Source organism: Spermophilus citellus, assembly GCF_964194105.1.
Source record: "Spermophilus citellus genome assembly, chromosome: 8".
Lineage (NCBI taxonomy): Eukaryota > Metazoa > Chordata > Mammalia > Rodentia > Sciuridae > Spermophilus > Spermophilus citellus.
Genome location: NC_138189.1, coordinates 134,950,661 through 134,968,025, shown reverse-complemented (window position 1 = coordinate 134,968,025; position 17,365 = coordinate 134,950,661). Strand labels below are relative to the sequence as shown.

At 33.3% G+C, this 17,365-nt stretch overlaps 1 protein-coding gene across 5 annotated transcripts in view; it reads right to left on the bottom strand.

Annotated features, from left to right (window-relative positions):
• ANAPC10 (anaphase promoting complex subunit 10) overlaps positions 1-17,365 on the bottom strand; it is an 87,652-nt gene that overhangs the window by 59,401 nt on the left and 10,886 nt on the right. For 4 of the 5 annotated variants that reach the window (XM_081304006.1, XM_081304005.1, XM_081304008.1 and 1 more), the window contains exons 3-4: positions 10,523-10,613; positions 227-347 (exon numbers count right to left, since the gene is read on the bottom strand). In XM_081304006.1, the coding sequence (XP_081160132.1) occupies positions 227-347; positions 10,523-10,613 (212 nt within the window). The remainder of the gene's footprint in view (positions 1-226; positions 348-10,522; positions 10,614-17,365) is intronic. The other variant, XM_081304009.1, reaches the window with a different exon arrangement.

Here is a 17,365-nt window from a genome sequence, read left to right as displayed (position 1 = left end):
AAGAATCTAGGAGGTGAGTATACCAGGATTCACCATTCAATTCTTTTAGCTTTTCTGTATGTCTGAAAATTTTCATAATAAAAAGGACAATAATCAAAATTGTTCTCTTTAATATTACTGATTTTCCTTTTATATGTTAACATTTAAATCTGATGTCAACTATGACTATCTTCTAGCAAACAAGAATTAAAAGATGACATAATTTGAAAAATTTTAAAAGACATACCCGAATTTCTTGAAGATTGTGAAAATTATTTCCTACTCTGACTGAGATTTTGCTTGGAGTGTAGCTTTCATCAGATTTGTAGTCTGCATATATACATAATGTCTTCACTGTTGTTTTTCTTCTAAGAGCAATAAAGTAAAAATAACATGCATTTTATCACGTACAAAGATTATTTCCAAAGCATCTTCTCTTCTGATGTTAAAAGAATCATAGTTTGGTAAAATGAGTATATGAATCAATAATTTCCATTTCTTTTAATTTTGAAGATAATGAAAATGAAGAAAGTGTAAAAACATAGGTATAGATATAACACTTTACTTACATAGACATCTCTTATATAGACCATGGTCAAGAAAGTCAACATAGCAGAAACAGATGAAATCAGGTCTCTTAGTGAGCAAACAAACATTAAGGATTTCCATCCTCTTCATTTATATGTTCAAAAAGGCAAGTGTTGTAAACAAGCTTAGTTTTCTTTATTGGTTAATTACTTAATTTCCTACATTAATTCTTGAAAGTAACAAACTAAGTGACAAGCTGAGTCCAGCAAAGAGAAAAACATTTTTTTAAAAAGACAGAAGGCTAATTTATTACTTAATACAAGAATTAAAATTCTACTCATTTTTAAAATATACATCTTCTAGGGAATAAAATTTAAAAAATTTTTTAAATATACAATAAAAAATTAACCTTGGAAAAAAATGCACCAGGCCAAAATATATGCAAAGATGTTCAATTTCTAAAAGTCAAAGAAAGATAAAACACACAGATATTAGTTTTATTATTATATTGAAAAATACTTAATGTCTAATAAAAACCAAATTAGATTAGAATAAGGTGGTTTCATAGCCAGTCAGTAGGTACATAAAGTTTGACCCACTAACTTAATGAACCTCAAAGAATGCATTAAAAACAATAACATGATTATTTACAAAAAGAAAAATATTGGCATGTGATTAAATTATTACAAAATTATAAACATAAATATCCATTGTACTAGGGAATTGATTAAATTAAGATATATCCATTCAAGGATATACTATACAATTATGGATGGTACCTGCTTATAAAAGTTCTACCTGTGATTTTTTTTTTTAACAATGGTTGTGAAAGCAATAAGCACTGTATAGAAACTGCACTTCAAGCTGTGAATTTGGATCTCACCCCCAATCAGCAATATGCAGTATGGTGCTTTCTTCCAATGCTTGGCAGTCATGCCCAAGAACATCAGGGTAAACAGTTGTACTCTATGCTATACTATGTTGTTAATAAGCTATTAAATGCATTTTCAACTTAATATTTTCAACTTGCTATGGGCTTATTGGGACATCATTCCACAGTAAGTCAGGGAGCATATGTATTTAAAATAAGCATACAGGCATATAGTTACAAGCAAAGGTAGGGGGACCAGATTATAAAACAGGAAATACAGATGGATTGCATTTTGGAGGAAAAAAAATTTAAAACATATAAATATATTTTTTATATGTAGAAAGAAGTCAAGATGGAAGTATACAAAAATAGTAAAAGTGGCTACCTTTATAAAGTATGGAAAAAACTATGAGACCTTTATTTTCTTCATCACGATTTTTATATTTTTTGGATAATTTTTCAGAATGGGCATGTGTCATTTGACCATGAGGGAAAAAAATTAGATAATTATAAAAAATGACCCAAAAACCTATTAAGAATGTTTTCTGAAATGTGCTTTAAAAGTTAAGTTCTAGTAAAACTGGTACTAATAACAATAAGATCCTCGAACAGAAATAGTCTGTCAAAAATCAGCCTGTAAAGACAGCAGAGGATCTGCAGCTCTTCTTAGGGGGACCAAATTTATGTAGCCTAACCTATTCATCAGAAAGGAATGGGAAAGTTAATGATTTTTCCTCAGTTCAAGATGTAAAACACTAAATACCCTGGAACTGCTGACAGGACAAATCCATTACTAAATTCTCAAAAGAGGCCAGAGGCATCAAATTGACATTTTTCTCTTTTTGTTGGGCCAGCAAAGAGACAAAAGAGGAAGCAAAGGAATAAGGGGAAATTTTGAAGGTCATAATAAAGACCTTCTTCATGAGTCATAAGCAGGAAGTAAAACGTCTTTTCTACCATAAAAAGAGCAAAGAACACAAGGATCACACTGACCTAAGCAACAACAACAACAACAAAAAAAAGCAGAATTAAAGGATCAGACTTTTTGCTCAGAATAATTTTATTTCTAAATTATAAAATTCAGGATAAGTTAGTAACTGAAACCTACAAGATAATTGGAAAGAAATTAGAAAGGCAAAAAGTAGTAACACTAATGATAATCAAAACAACAGCAATGAATAGCAAATGAACACGTGTCTGGCCCAGAAGTAACGCTTCAAATATACAGGAACTATTATTATCTCTTTCTTTCTGATTTTAAAATGTAACATTGAGTTTAATACCAGCCTTAAAGAAAGCAAGCTAATAGACAAGCAGAGTCAGAACTCAAGGGTATGCTGGTTTGCCTCACAGGTTCTCAGCCACTCCTACTGCCTTTAAGCAGGAGTATCTATTGGCTTATTCAATAGCCATTGATACCAGTTTACAGAGACATGTAGGTATCTGAAGTTGTTTAAATTTTACCCAAATCAGGGCTTTTGCTGCTAAGGTTCTTAGATCCCCAGAAATCATATGTATAATTTTTGCTACATACATGTGTTTCATTAGATTTACAAAGGAAACTATGATCTTAAAAAAGTTGAAAATGCTTTACTCTAAAAGATATAGTAAAATCCTTTAAAACTATTTATCAATCTTATCTCTTGATGAATCAAAAACTATATTGTATAGAAAATCATTGTGTTTCTCAAATAGCAAGGCAGGCCATATTACCAAAGCATTTTATATTAAACACAATTCCTATTAAAATCCCAATGACATTCTTCATAGAAATAGAAAAAGCAATCATGAAATTCATTTGGAAAAATAAGAGACCCAAAACAGTCAAAGCAATCCTTAGCAAGAAAAATGAAGCAGGGCCATCACAATACCAGACTTTAAATTATACTACAGAGCCATAGTAACAAAAACAGAATGGTATTGGTATCAAAACAGATACACAGATCAATGGTACAGAATAGAAGACACAGTGACAAACCCACATATATACAGTTATCTCATACTAGACAAAGGTGCAAAAAAACATACTTTGGAGAAAAGATAGCCACTTCAACAAAATGGTGCTGGGAAAATTGGAAATCCACATGTAGGAAAATGAAATTAAACCCCTATCTCTCAACCTGCACAAAAATCAACTCAAATGGATCAAAGACTTAGGCACTAGAACAGAGACCCTATGCCTAACAGAAGAAAAAGTAGACCTCAATCTCCACCACGTTCACTTGGGAACTGACTTCTTTAACAAGACTCCTGGGCTGGGGTTGTGGCTTAGTGGTCGAACACTTGCCTAGCATGCATGAGGCACTGGGTTCGATCCTCAGCACCACATAAATGTAAGATAAAGATATTGTGTCCACCTAAAACTAAAAAATAAATATTAAAAAAAAGTAATTAAACACACACACACACACACACACACACACACACACACACACGACTCCTAAAGGGCACAAAGTGAAATTGAGAATCAATAAATGGGATGAAATAAAACTAAAAAGCTTCTTCACAGCAAAGGAAACAATCAAGAACACCAAGAGCCTTTAGAATGGGAAAAAATCTTTACCACACGCACCTCAGAGCATTAATCTTCAGGATATATAAAGAACTCAAAATAACACCAAAAAAAGCCAAATAACCTAATCCATAATTGGGCAAAGGAAATGAACAAATACTTCACAGAAGAAATACAATTAATCAACAAACATATGAAAAAAATGTTCAACATCTCTAGCAATTAGAGAAATGCAAATCAAAACTATAGTGAGTAGTATATCCAGTCGGGAGGGCAATTATCAAGAATACAAGCAACAACAAATGTTGGCAAGGATGTGGAGAAAAAGGTACACTCATACATGGCTGGTGGGACTGCAAGTTGGTGCAACTACTGTGGAAAGCAGTATGGAGATTCCTCAGAAAACCTGGAATGGAACCACCATTTGACCCAGTCATCCCACTCCTAGGTTTATACCCAAGGGACTTAAAATCAGAATATTATAGTGACACAGCCACATCAATGTTTATAGCAGCTCAGTTCACAAAAGCTAAACTATGGAACCAGCCTAGGTGCCTTCAACAGATGAATGCATAATGAAACTGTGGTATATACACACAATGAAATATTACTCAGCCTTAAAGAAGAATGAAATTATGGCATTTGCTGATAAATGGATATAAATGGAGACTATTGTGCTAAGTGAAACAAGCCAACCCCAAAGAACCACAGGCCGAATGTTCTCTATGATAGGTGGATGATAATTCACAATAAGGGGTCAGGGGAAGAATAGTATTTGGGACTATACAGAAGTGAGTGAAGGGAGGGAAGGGAGTACGGAGGTAAGAATGATAGTAGAATGAATCAGACATTATCACCCCTATGTGCATATATGATTACATGACCTATGTAACTCTACATCATGTACAACCAGATGAATGAGAAGTTGTACTCCATTATGTATGATTTGTCAGAATGCATTCTACCGTCTTGTATAACTAATTAGAAAAAATTTTAAAAACAGCAATGCATTTGGGAAGATTGCACACATGAGAAAGTGGCAGTTACTCAAATTGCTCAAATCACTTTTGTAATAATAATCATCATAATAAACTAAATGCCTATCATATGCCAGACATCTTGCTAAACAACTAGGATGTTGTGTAAGAGGAGAAGGGAGAGGTAATACTTTCCCATTTCTGATGCCATAAGAACACTCCTGGCCTCCTCTATTCCCTCACCCACTACACCCTTTCTCCTGAGAAAGAGCTACTGGCAGCAAGCAAACATCTGCCTTGTTCCTCAGGCCAGCTACTCAATAAGAGAAGGCACTACCTGGTCTCTCAGTTTTATAACTAGATGGGTAAGTTTTTTTTTTTTTAATACTAGGGTTCAGTATCAGGGTACTGCAGATACAATGCAGTTATGACATTTCTTGGCATCAACTTTGGCAGTTTTATAAAGGTATTATTTTGGCTTCCACCTGCTGACTCTTGAATAATTCCTCATCTGGTTTCAAACCCATTAAATTCCAACAAAAGACAGTAGCAACCAGTATTCCACCTGCTGACTCTTGAATAATTTCTCATCTGGTTTCAAATCTATTAAATTCCAACAAAAGACATTAGCAACCAGTATTTTATTTAATGTAAAAAGAGGAAAGAAGAAATGGGGATGTAAGAACACCCCTGGGTTCAATCCCCAGTACCACAAAATAATAATGAAAATAATTATGATAAATTTAAATTCCTTATCTATAATTCCTAACATGGTAAATATTAGGTATGAAAATAAACAAAAAAAATAAAAATAAACAAAAGTTGTCAATTTAAAGTGGTATTAAGACCATAATCAAGAAATGGTGCCCTGGAACAGGGATTTTCAAGACACAGCTAGCAGGTCAAATGTGGGCTGCCATCTATTTGTTAAAGAAAGATTTATTGAAACAAAATGATACCTACTCATTTACACATGTCTATGGCTGCTATACTACTACAATAACAACACGTTGAGTGGCTACACCAGGATATTTAAAGAAGTCTTACAACTCAACAATGAAAACACAAACAACACAATTTAAAAAGGAGAAAAAGACTTGAATGGTCATTTCTCCAAAGAAGACATACAAATGGCCACTAAACACACAAAAAGAAGCTTAAACATCACTAGCCAATAGGAAAATGCTAATAAAAACTATAAAGAGATACCACTACACATCCATTACGATAGCCATTATCAAAACACAAAAAATAAAAAACAAGAAAGAACAAGAATGGGCAAAGATACAGAAAAATTGAAGTTTTTCTGCATTGCCGGTAGTAATGTAAACCTATGGCTGAAAACAGTATGGAAGTACCTCAAAGAATTAAACAGAATTACCATTTCTAGCAATTCTACTTCTGGACATACACATATTCAAAAAAAAAAAAAAAACTGAACACAAGAGACTCACATAGAAATCTGAACACCAGTGTTCACAGCTGTATCATTTATAATAGGCAAAAAGTAGTAACAACCCAATGTCTATTGACAGATGAATAAACAAAATGTGGTATTGTCACACAATGGAGTATTATTCAGCCTTAAAAAGGAATGAAATTGGAATACATGCTATAACTGGAATAAACCTTGAACCAAAGTGAAATGAGTAGGACACAAAAGGACCAACATATAATTTCACTTATATAATGTACCTATAAAAGTCAAATAAACAAATAAGCAAATTAAACTGGTTGCTAGGAACTGAGGAGGAGAGGGAATGGAGAGTCATTATTCAAAGGGTTCAGTTTTGGATGAAGGAAAATGGTAACAATTATACAGCAGTATGAATATGCCACTAAACTATGCAGTTAAAAATGGTTAAAGCAGTAAATTTTATGTTCAATATATTTTACTATAATTTTTTAAATTTAACACCTCAACATAGTAAAAAAAAATATATGATGGCATGCCATAAGAAAAGGCATTTGAGAAAATATAGTCCCTACTCCAAACCAACAAAAAACAGTCTTGGGGTTCCAGGAAGAGAAGGAAACATAACATGGTAACATGAAGGGTTATCTTGGTTTCTGTTTAAGAAGGATGAACAGTGCTTAGCAGAAAGCTGGAGGTATTAACCAGAAGTTGAGAATTTGAAGGGATAAATGATGAACGCACCCTCAACAAGATAATCATCCACAGCATGAAGTGACTATGAAGGTTGATTCTCTCAACCCACAAAAGCATCCATAAGACAGAGGCCGCTTTAAACTAAAGGCAAGTCCAGTGAATAATACCAGATCACCATTATTGACTTTCCTTACCTCTTCTCCATTCCCATACTATCAAGCCTGACAAAGTCAGAAACAGTGAGAAAGGAACAGCAATATCCCAATAGAAGAGGCACACCCAACACCAGATTGGTCTCTATGTACTATGCTCCAAAAAAAAAGCCAGATCTCTTGGATAAATGGCTGATTCTAGCGGCTGAGCAGAAAATCTTATGCCGGAAAGAAAAGTGTTCAAATAACAATGGGAACACATCAAAAAGTTACGTAGTCAGATTAAAGGGACTTCCCATGGCCAAACCTGGAACAATTTGAGCACTGAAACAAATAATGATAAAAGATAATAACCCATTCAGTAAAACTGAAAACTGTAATTATGAATAAAGTGAAAATTAAATGAGGAATAGAATACTCAAAGTACCTCTCCACAAAATACTTACTAACTAACTGCAAAGGTCAAAGAATAACTCTCCTTAGTGTAGAAGCTTGGTAGACAATTGCTTAATCATGTGCTAAAAGTAAACATCATGGGACAAAATTTAATTCATGGACCACACCTGATAGGATGCAATGTAATGCAAAGGGTATTGCATTACTTTTTCCAGTGATACGTAGCCTAAAGTGACTTACTGAAAAAAAAAATTGGAGAAACCCAAATTGAGGAATATTCTTTAAAACAACTGGCCATTAATCTCCAAAAAAATGTGTTAAGATACTGAGAGTCAAGGAAAAAATGAAGTCATGTTCCAGATTAAAAGATAGAAGAGGGCTAGGGATGTAGCTCAGTGGTAAATGCTTGCCTAGAATGCTCAAGGTTCAATCCCCAACACCACCAAAAAAAATAAATAAAAGTAGAGAAGTAATTACTAAATTCAATCTGTGATTCAATTTTGTTGGACAACTGGTATAACCCAAATGGTGTTTTAGAATTCAGTGGCAATAATGTGTCAACATTAATTTTCTAAGGGTATATTTTTAGTAGGAGATATCCTTCTTTATAAGAATGACATACTAAAGAATTGCAGAGATATGAAATAATTTAGGAAAAAAAAACCTCATACTGTACTTGCAACTCTTACCTGTGAGATTTCAAAATTCTTAATGAATTTCCCTTTTTCTAAAACACTGCTTTAAAAATGCCTTTCTCAAAGCCTTGGGCTTCCCTCAGGAGGAAAAGTGCTAAGTGAAGAGGGCCTTGAGTTCTTGACTGCTTTAATAAAACCAGCTACACCCATGTTGAAAAGCAGCTCAGAGTACTGATTATAAACTCAGCCTTTTAAGTCAAACCAACTGGGATAAATCCAGACTCCATAAATGAATGATGTAAGACCTAAGCAAATTATTTAATCTGTCTTAAGTTTTAGTTTGTTCGTGTGTAAACGAGGGGGAAAAAAAATAGAACCTGCATCTTAGAAAGTTGTTACCTGGATTACAAAAACTTTTAACTATTAAATTTATAACTATTAAATTTTAAATTTAAATTCAGTGAGACAATAAATGTAATAAATGATTTATTTTTATTATTATTTGTTCAGTGCATTAGCATTCTGCATAGAATTTTATTTGAAAAAAAAATACTGCAATTAAAATACAATTAAATTAAGATACTCATTCAACTTTAAGCTAAAGCCTCTGTTTTACTCTGGGTTGTACAGTATAATAATTAAAAGCACGGGCTCTGAAATCAGAACTTGTGTTCAAATTGCAATTCTACCACTTACCTGCTATGTGATCTTGGGCAAGTTATTTAATTTATCTAAGTCTCCACTTTTGAGACTAAAAATAATAATAATAATCAATATAAAGGTTAAATGAGATGAATAGGTAAGTAATTTTGTAAAGCATCTGTTAAAATCTCAAGTCTTAAAAAAAATAGCTGCTGCTGTTGTTGCTGGTCTCTACATATTTAATAACCTAGCACAGGAGTCTCTATATATTTAATAACCTAGTACCACCTGCTTGTATAAGATAAAATAATTAGAAGACCTAAATTCATTCATTTGTGCACTATCCATGGCTACTTTAGTGCTTAATGGCAGAACTACATAGCTGCAAGAGATCAGAGGGCCCACAAGATTTAAAATACTTACTAACTGGCCAGGTGCAATGGTGCACACCTGTAATCCCCCAGCAATTTAGGAGGCTAAGGCAGGAGGGTTGCAAGTTTAAAGTCAAACTTAAAAACTTGGGCTGGGGTTGTGGCTCAGCGGTAGAGCGCTCACCTCGCTCTTCCGAGGCCCTGGGTTCGATCCTCAGCACAAAATAAAAATAAATAAAATAAAGGTATTGTGTCCAACTACAACTAAAAAATAAATATTTTTTAAAAAACTGAATATAGCTTAAAAGTTAAATAATGAATATCTTAATTTAATTATAATAGCAGCAACTTAGCAAGGTCCTCAGTAACTTAACAAGACCCTATCTTAAAAATAAAAAGGATTGGGGACATAGTTGCTTTTGGCTCAATCCCTAGTGCCTTAAAAGAGTAAAATATTTACCATCTAGCTATTTCAAGTGAAGTTTGCTGATTTGTACCCTAGGACAATAAAAACAATTAAAAATGCAATGGTGATAGAATGTTTAAACAGTTATCTGGTTTCCAATCTGTCAATAAATTCAAAGCAGTTGACAAAATATGGTTGTTTTCCTTTCTCCGAGAAAAACTGAAAAGTCTTTAGAGAGTCTAAGTTAAAATAGTTATTTTTTAAAAATAGAAATATAAATTTGAGAAGTGATATGAATAATCTATGCCTACAGAACTTACCATTATCACTCCAGGTTCCCTCAATGCACTATGGCATTGTATTGGGCCATAAGCAAAATAGAATTTTCTGAAAGCATCTTCTAAAAATAAATCATATTGAAAAGTATATTTAAGAAGCAACTACATTAAAGGAACTATAAAAGGTACTGTAAGAAATTCAAAGAAGATAATGCAGCAAAGTAAACTTAACCGATTAGAATCTAGCTGAGTAGAAAATTAATCTCTAAAATGTATTAGAGTTTAAAAGTTTTAATGCAGATATATAGTATCATTTCTATATAGTACAAGTCTGAATTACTGAAGAGAAAATAGTTTCAGAATAATGAAATAGCTTATATTAATTGCCTTTAACCTTTAATTTTTATAAAGGTCTCAAAAAACTTTCAACTAAACAAAAATCTATCATATAAGGAGAAAAATATCACAATCAACCTACTAAACCAATTTTGTATTTGAGGGATGCAGAATAAACAATTACATAGTTTTGATAGGATTGCATAACAGCAAATACTAAGAAGTAAAACTACACAGACATTTGTAGAAAGAAGTTCCTGTTAACATATATATATGCAATATATTTTGAGTTAATAAACTATATTGATTTGATTCTTAAAAAAAATTACCTGAACTGGATGTTCACTAAATGAGGCTGGGACCCATCTGATTGCCAGTATGTTTCTAGATTGTCATCTCGTAACTGATCCACTCCAAATCCTAAAAAAAACAAGAGAGGCAATAAATTTCCAAGAAAAAGAGCTATATACTCAAAACACAAAAGTATCATATATATTTGTCAGAAATTTTGATAGCAAGATGGTCAGAAATATAAAACTTAACCCAGAATTCTTCTACTTTTTAATCCAGATTCCAACTCACCAAATATCACTTGTACATACAAAAGTTTATATTAAGATGAACTTTTTTAGTTCTTGGCTTCTTAAAAACATCTTCCAGGATACTTACTCTAAACTCTGTATGTTTGAATCAGTTTCTTATACTTTTTAGAAGCTGATAATTAGAGTGATCCCTGTGTCTGGCAAAATCCTTTAATTCTATGAAGTTCAATATGCCATGCTTACTATGACAAGACAAAGATGACTCAGAAATATTTTCAAAAGGCATATACATTGTGAAACCAAGAGCTTCTGATTAATCAAAATCAAGTTTACCTAAAATCCTATGTCCTCCAGCCATTATAGATTAGTGAAATTGAACTATCCTGTGCTTTTCCCTGAGTAAAACTATAATAATTCATACTAACTACAGAAGAGTACATTTTTAAAAAGAATGGATTTAATTTATATTTCATTTTTGACTAAATAATATAGTCATTATGGATCAAATTTAAAAGGTACAAAAAGAAAATTGTGAATAGTCACTATCACCCTACCATTTTGTTCTCCTCTTCAAATATAGTCAATGTTATCAGTTTTTTGTCAGTCTTTTCACAGATACCACATGCATATAAAAGCAAGGACTAGTTTCTTTTCCCCATCTCTTGGCACAATGATAGCAAACTATATAGTTCTGGATTATAGTGAGGGTTTTTTTCCACTTAACATATCTGGAAGATTATTCCATATTAATAAATTAATAATTATAATAATAACTGCAAATGGTGATACTATATTTACTATGGGCCAGACACATTCTAAGCATTCTAAATACTAAATCATCTAATATTTATTAACACAATATCTCAAGCAGCTTCCACATTTTTAAAGCTTATACAGTATATCCCCATCTGGAAATACCATATTTAAACCAAATCCTTACATGACATTTAGTTTGTTTTCAATATTTTGTGATTACAAACAATACTGCAACAACCTATCTATAATCTCTAAATACATGTTACTATTTCTGGAGGATGAATTTCAAGGAATAGAATCCAAAGTCAATGATTTTTCATTTGATAAATCTTGTCAAAACCTTCTCCAAAATACCTCCTCACAAATAATGTATGAGAACATCTATCTCCTCTCCATGGCTAGTAAAAACTGAGATGTTCTGAAATTTATACACTAGATTTTTCAACTTAGTATGAAAAAAATTATCCAAAAGTTTTTATATTGATTACATGTTGAGATGATACTATGGACACAATGAGAAAAAAAAATAATTGCATCTATTCTTTTTACTTTTTAAATGTGATTATTAGATAACTTTAAATATATATGTGTTTGGCATTATATTTCTATTGGACAGCACTGCTCTGTACTCATGGTAAAATACAGTTAATCTTTTAAATATTTACTAACCTGACAGGTAAAAAACTATATTCCATATTTTTATTAATCATTATATTTTTATATCAAATGCCTATTCATACCCTGCTATATTTCCAATGAACTTTGGTGTTTCAATTGTGGTTTGGTTTTTTTGTTTGTTTGTTTGTTTTTGGTGATGCTGGGTATTGAACCCAGGGCCTTATGTATGTGAAGCAAGCATTCTACCAACCAAGCTATATCCCCACCCCTTTTCAATTTATTTTTATTTTTTTACTATGGATATCCACACTCTTTTTGTTCCATGGAATCCAAATATGTTATCTCCATTCTCAGATTTGTATCTTAAATTTGCATCTCCTACTTTTACTAAAGATATTAGTGAATAAGAGAGATTTTCCCAGAAACGACTTTTGTATTGATCCTGAAGTACTACTTATACAGGTAAAGTAACCTAGACCATACTTCTGCCATTCCTTATGCAAAGAGGTAAAAAGATAAAGCTACAGGGTATTCAGCAAAGAGAAAAACTTGTAACAGCATGAACCAAGATAAATGGCATTTATGGGGAACTCCAGTAGGTTGTTCAGGGAGCTAAGGATACACAATGTAGGGGAAAAGGAAATAAGCCAGATTCTTGAAAGGAGATGATCATACAGATTCTTATGCACTAGACTAAGAAGTGTAAATTATCTTGAAAATTATGCCAATCTATTGAAGAATTTTTAGTAAGTCAGGCATAGAATCAGAAAATTACAAGAACAGGATCACTAGATATATTTTCAGCATCAGGGTGAGAGAAAACTATCAGGGTAATCAGTTGCAAGTAGTGATGCTATGAATAAAGGCACTTATGGGAAATGTTACTTTTCTATTTCTCCAAAGAGAAGCTTCTTACATTGTAAAAATTGGGATTTTTAATTATTCACTGTATAATTCAAATTTGTACTGCCCAATATGACAGTCACTAGTATCATGCAGCTATTGAACAATTGAAATTTGGCTAGTTCAAATTGAGATGTGCTATAAAGAGCTTTTGAAGATATAGTAAGAAATGTAAAATACCACATTGATAATAAATGAATATTTGATTAAAAACATATTATTAAAATTAATTTTACTTGTTTCTGGGAGCTGAGGTTGTAGCTCAGTGGTAGAGCGCTTGCCTAACATATGGAAGGCACTGGGTTAGATTCTCAGCACCGTATATAAATAAAATAAAGGTCCATCAACAACTAATAAAAATATTTTTAAAAAATTAATTTTACCTGTTTCTAATCCTTTTAAATGTGGCTACCAGAAAAAAAAATTCCACATGCAAATTGCATGATATTTCTATTGGACAATGCTAACCTAGACCATACTTCTGCCATTCCTTATGCAATACTGCTAAGACTAATCTAGAATATTATCAGTTATATAAGTTATGAGACAAAAAACTGTTCTGCTACCAATATAAAGAGTTCTAGGCTGGGCATGGTAGTGCATGCCTGTAATTCCAAATACTGGAGGATGCAGGAAGATTGCAAGTTCAAGGCCAGCCTCCATGACTTAGGAGACCCTGTCTCAAAATAAAAAATTAAAAGGAATGAGTATGTAGCTCAGTGATAGAGCATCCCTAGGTTCAATCCCCAGTACTAGGGGTGAAAGAAAGAAAGAAAGAGATAAAGAAAATCTTCTAGATTTTAAATCCCTTTTCTTTTGACTAGTTTATGAGCGCCCTAACAAAAATAACTAAATCACTTGATTGTTCCTTAAGAGCTTCATGGTTAAATGTTCCACTAATTAAAAGTGGTTTCTGTTCACTTATTTTACTTTAGCTACTTGGCTGGGTTTTTTTTCCTCCATTCCACAACTTTATTTGTGTATCAAAGAATTTCACAAAATGGTATTTGTTCTTAAAGAGCAAAATAAACATTAAACACTCTGAATGATTTATTTAGATTAAAAGATGTCCTATAACTCAAGACTCATCAATTTAATTTGTTTCTAAGATATTGCTTATTATAGTACAACTAAGTAGGTGTAGTCTCTTCAATAATTGATTAATCTAAATCTTTACCTCTAAGTATGATTACTAGCTTTTACTTTAGTATGTATCATAAGCAGAATACTTTATAAACATCTCTTCACATGTCAATGCCATGTCGCAACCCACATTCTAAAGCTTCCCACTCAATGTTATATCTGAACTGTTTTAGTCTAAACAAAAGACTTAAAATGATAACAGGATCTGTGACATGCTTTGACAGATAATCATGATAATGCACACAGTTAACAGTATTTTTCAGAAAAAAAAATATTTGATGTACCAACTCTGAGGCAGCAGTTCTTACAGTCCCTAAACTAGTAGCATCATTATCATCTGGGAACTTATTAAGAATTCTAAACCTGCAACATCAGAAACTTTGAGAGCTTAACTCCTTTGAGGGTTTGTGTTTTAATAAATCCTCTAGGTGATTTTGATGCATGCTAAAATATTAGAATTAGTGCTCTAGGCAGGATTCTTACCCTTGGCACTACAGACATTTTGGACTAGACGATTTATGTTTGGGGAGGTCAACTTGGCTCCTCTCCACCAGAGGATAATCAAAACCTATCACTTTCTTTCCCTACAATCACAATAATCAAAAATATCTCCAGACATTGCTGAAAGTTCCAGGGTAGGGGGAAGAGGGGAATAAGCATCACCAGGTGTCAATAAAAAAAAGAAAGCCAATACTGGATCAGTGTTTATTATTGGTTAGTAAATACACTTTTCTCTCCTCACACTCCATGGAAGAAAATGATTCTGTACTCCAGTCTTACTGGAGCTAAATCCTGACTTATTTTGGCCAATACAATGTTAATGAATTAATGAATGCTGCCACCTGCACCTCAGATAGTGCATTAATCTCCACGATACATAAAGACCTCAAAGAACTTAACACACACACACACACACACACACACACACACAAAATAACCCAATCACTAAATAGGCTAAGGAATGAACAGACACTTCACAGAAGAAGAAATATAATCAGTCAACAAACATGAAAATATGTTCAACACCTCTAGCAATTAGAGAAATGCAAATCAAAACTACCTGAGATTTCATCTCATTCCAGTCAGAATGGCAATTATCAAGAATACAAGTAACCGTAAATGTTGGTGAGGATGAGGGGGAAAAGGTACACTCATACATTGCTGCTGGGACTGCAAATTGGTGAAACCACTCTAGAAAGCAGTATGGACATTCCTCAGAAAACTTGGAATGGAACAACCATTTGACCCAGTCATCCCACTCCTAGGTTTATATCCAAAGGACTTAAAATCAGCATACTATAGGATTCAGCCACATCAGCTCAATTCACAATAGCTAAGCTATGGAACCAACCTAGGTGCCTTCAACAGATGAATGGATAAAGAAAATGTGGAACACATACACAATAGAATATTATTCAGCCATAAAGAAGAATGAAATTATGGCATTTGCTGGTAAATGGATGGAACTAGAGACTATCATGCTATGTGAAATAAGCCAATCCCAAGGGCCAAATGTTCTCTCTCATATGCAGATGCTGGGGGTGGGGAGTGTTCTTAAGACTGGATGGGAGGGGGGATGGGAGGAAGGGAGAAGGGATGGGAATGGGAAAGACAGTAGAATGCATCAGTGGACATAACTTCCTTACTATGTTCATATATGAATACGCTATCAGTGTAACTCTACATCATGTACTACAACAAGAATGGAAAGTTATACTCCATGTATGTACATCAAAAAACATTCTCCTGTCAAGTATAAGTAAAAATAACAACAACAACAAAATACAAAATACATTCTACTGTCCTGTATAATTAAAAAAAAAAAAAAAAGGAATGTGACAGAGGTTTTAAATTTGTTTACAAGGTCTGGTGTGGAGAATGGTAACAGAAAATGGGAGAATGGTAACAGAGATTGGGGTCTCTGATGAACTCCTGACTGAGGCATTCTTGGTGCCTGGGAAAATTTCTGTGCAAAGGAGCAGGATGCCTAGCTGATGTGGTAATGCCCTCCATGAGGAGGCTCTATGCTCCTTATCAGCTTCGACCTTGATCTCAGGCACACAGCTCCTGGGAATAAAGGAACTCTCTTGCTAGACATTCACAATGTTTCGCCAGCTCCACTGCTCCTGAACCTGCCCACCTAACAGTAACTTCAAACAATGAAGTTTCTTGAGAACTACACAAAGCTCCTAACAGTGCACATTGCAACTGTAGAATGTAACTTTGGAATAAGCTGCATAGTGTTGCTAACCCTGTAACTTTCCTGAATACAAAGAATAATGCTTGCATAGTCTTTAATCTGATAATAAGACTTATATAAAGATTGCAGGGGGACTGGGGCTGTAACTCAGTGGTACAGTACTTGCCTAGCATGTCTGAGGCAATGGGTTCTCAGCATCGCATATAAATAAATGAATAAAAGTCCATCAACAACAACAACAAAAAAAAATTTAAAAGATTGCTGGCGTAACTCTTCAGATCTGCTTCTCCATCAGACAGCAGTGCTCCACCTGACCCCAGCTTTATCTTCAAAAATATCTATACGTGTGTCTTTATTTTATTATCCCCTTCGCCCCTCGCCAGAACCTGCCTTTTTAACCGCACTGGTTATGGCAGTCTGGCTTAGCTTTCTAAATGTCTGAACATCCCTAGAGACATGGAGCATACTTGAACTCGATTCACAACCTAAAGCCAAGTCACAGGCAAGCAAGAAATACATTTTATTGTTATATGCCACTGAGAAAATAGGGTTGTTTATTATTTAATGTTATTGCAGCAAGAGCTGACTAATATAGCATCCAGAAATGAGAAGCATTTGAATGGTTCACCTTAGATTGCCTTTATGAATAAAACAGGCATTTTCTTCTCAAGTATCTGTATCAACATAATTATTTTCACATTTGCTATGGAGCTATTATGAGGTATATGCCTTCACTTTGAAGACCTAAAGGTAGATAATACATGGTCTTTGGGGAAGCATCTACATCATACACTTCAGCTATTGGCATTCAAACTAAATAAAATTAATCTAAAATTTGGTTCCTTAGTAACAAGAGTCACATTCTAACTGTTCAATAGTTATATGCAACATAGGGCAATAAATTCTAATGGACAACACTGATGGACTTAAGCAAATTAAAATATAAAGTGTTAAGTGCTATAATAAAGGAATAAAGAATTAACTAACTTATGAAATACTGTCTCTCTCTT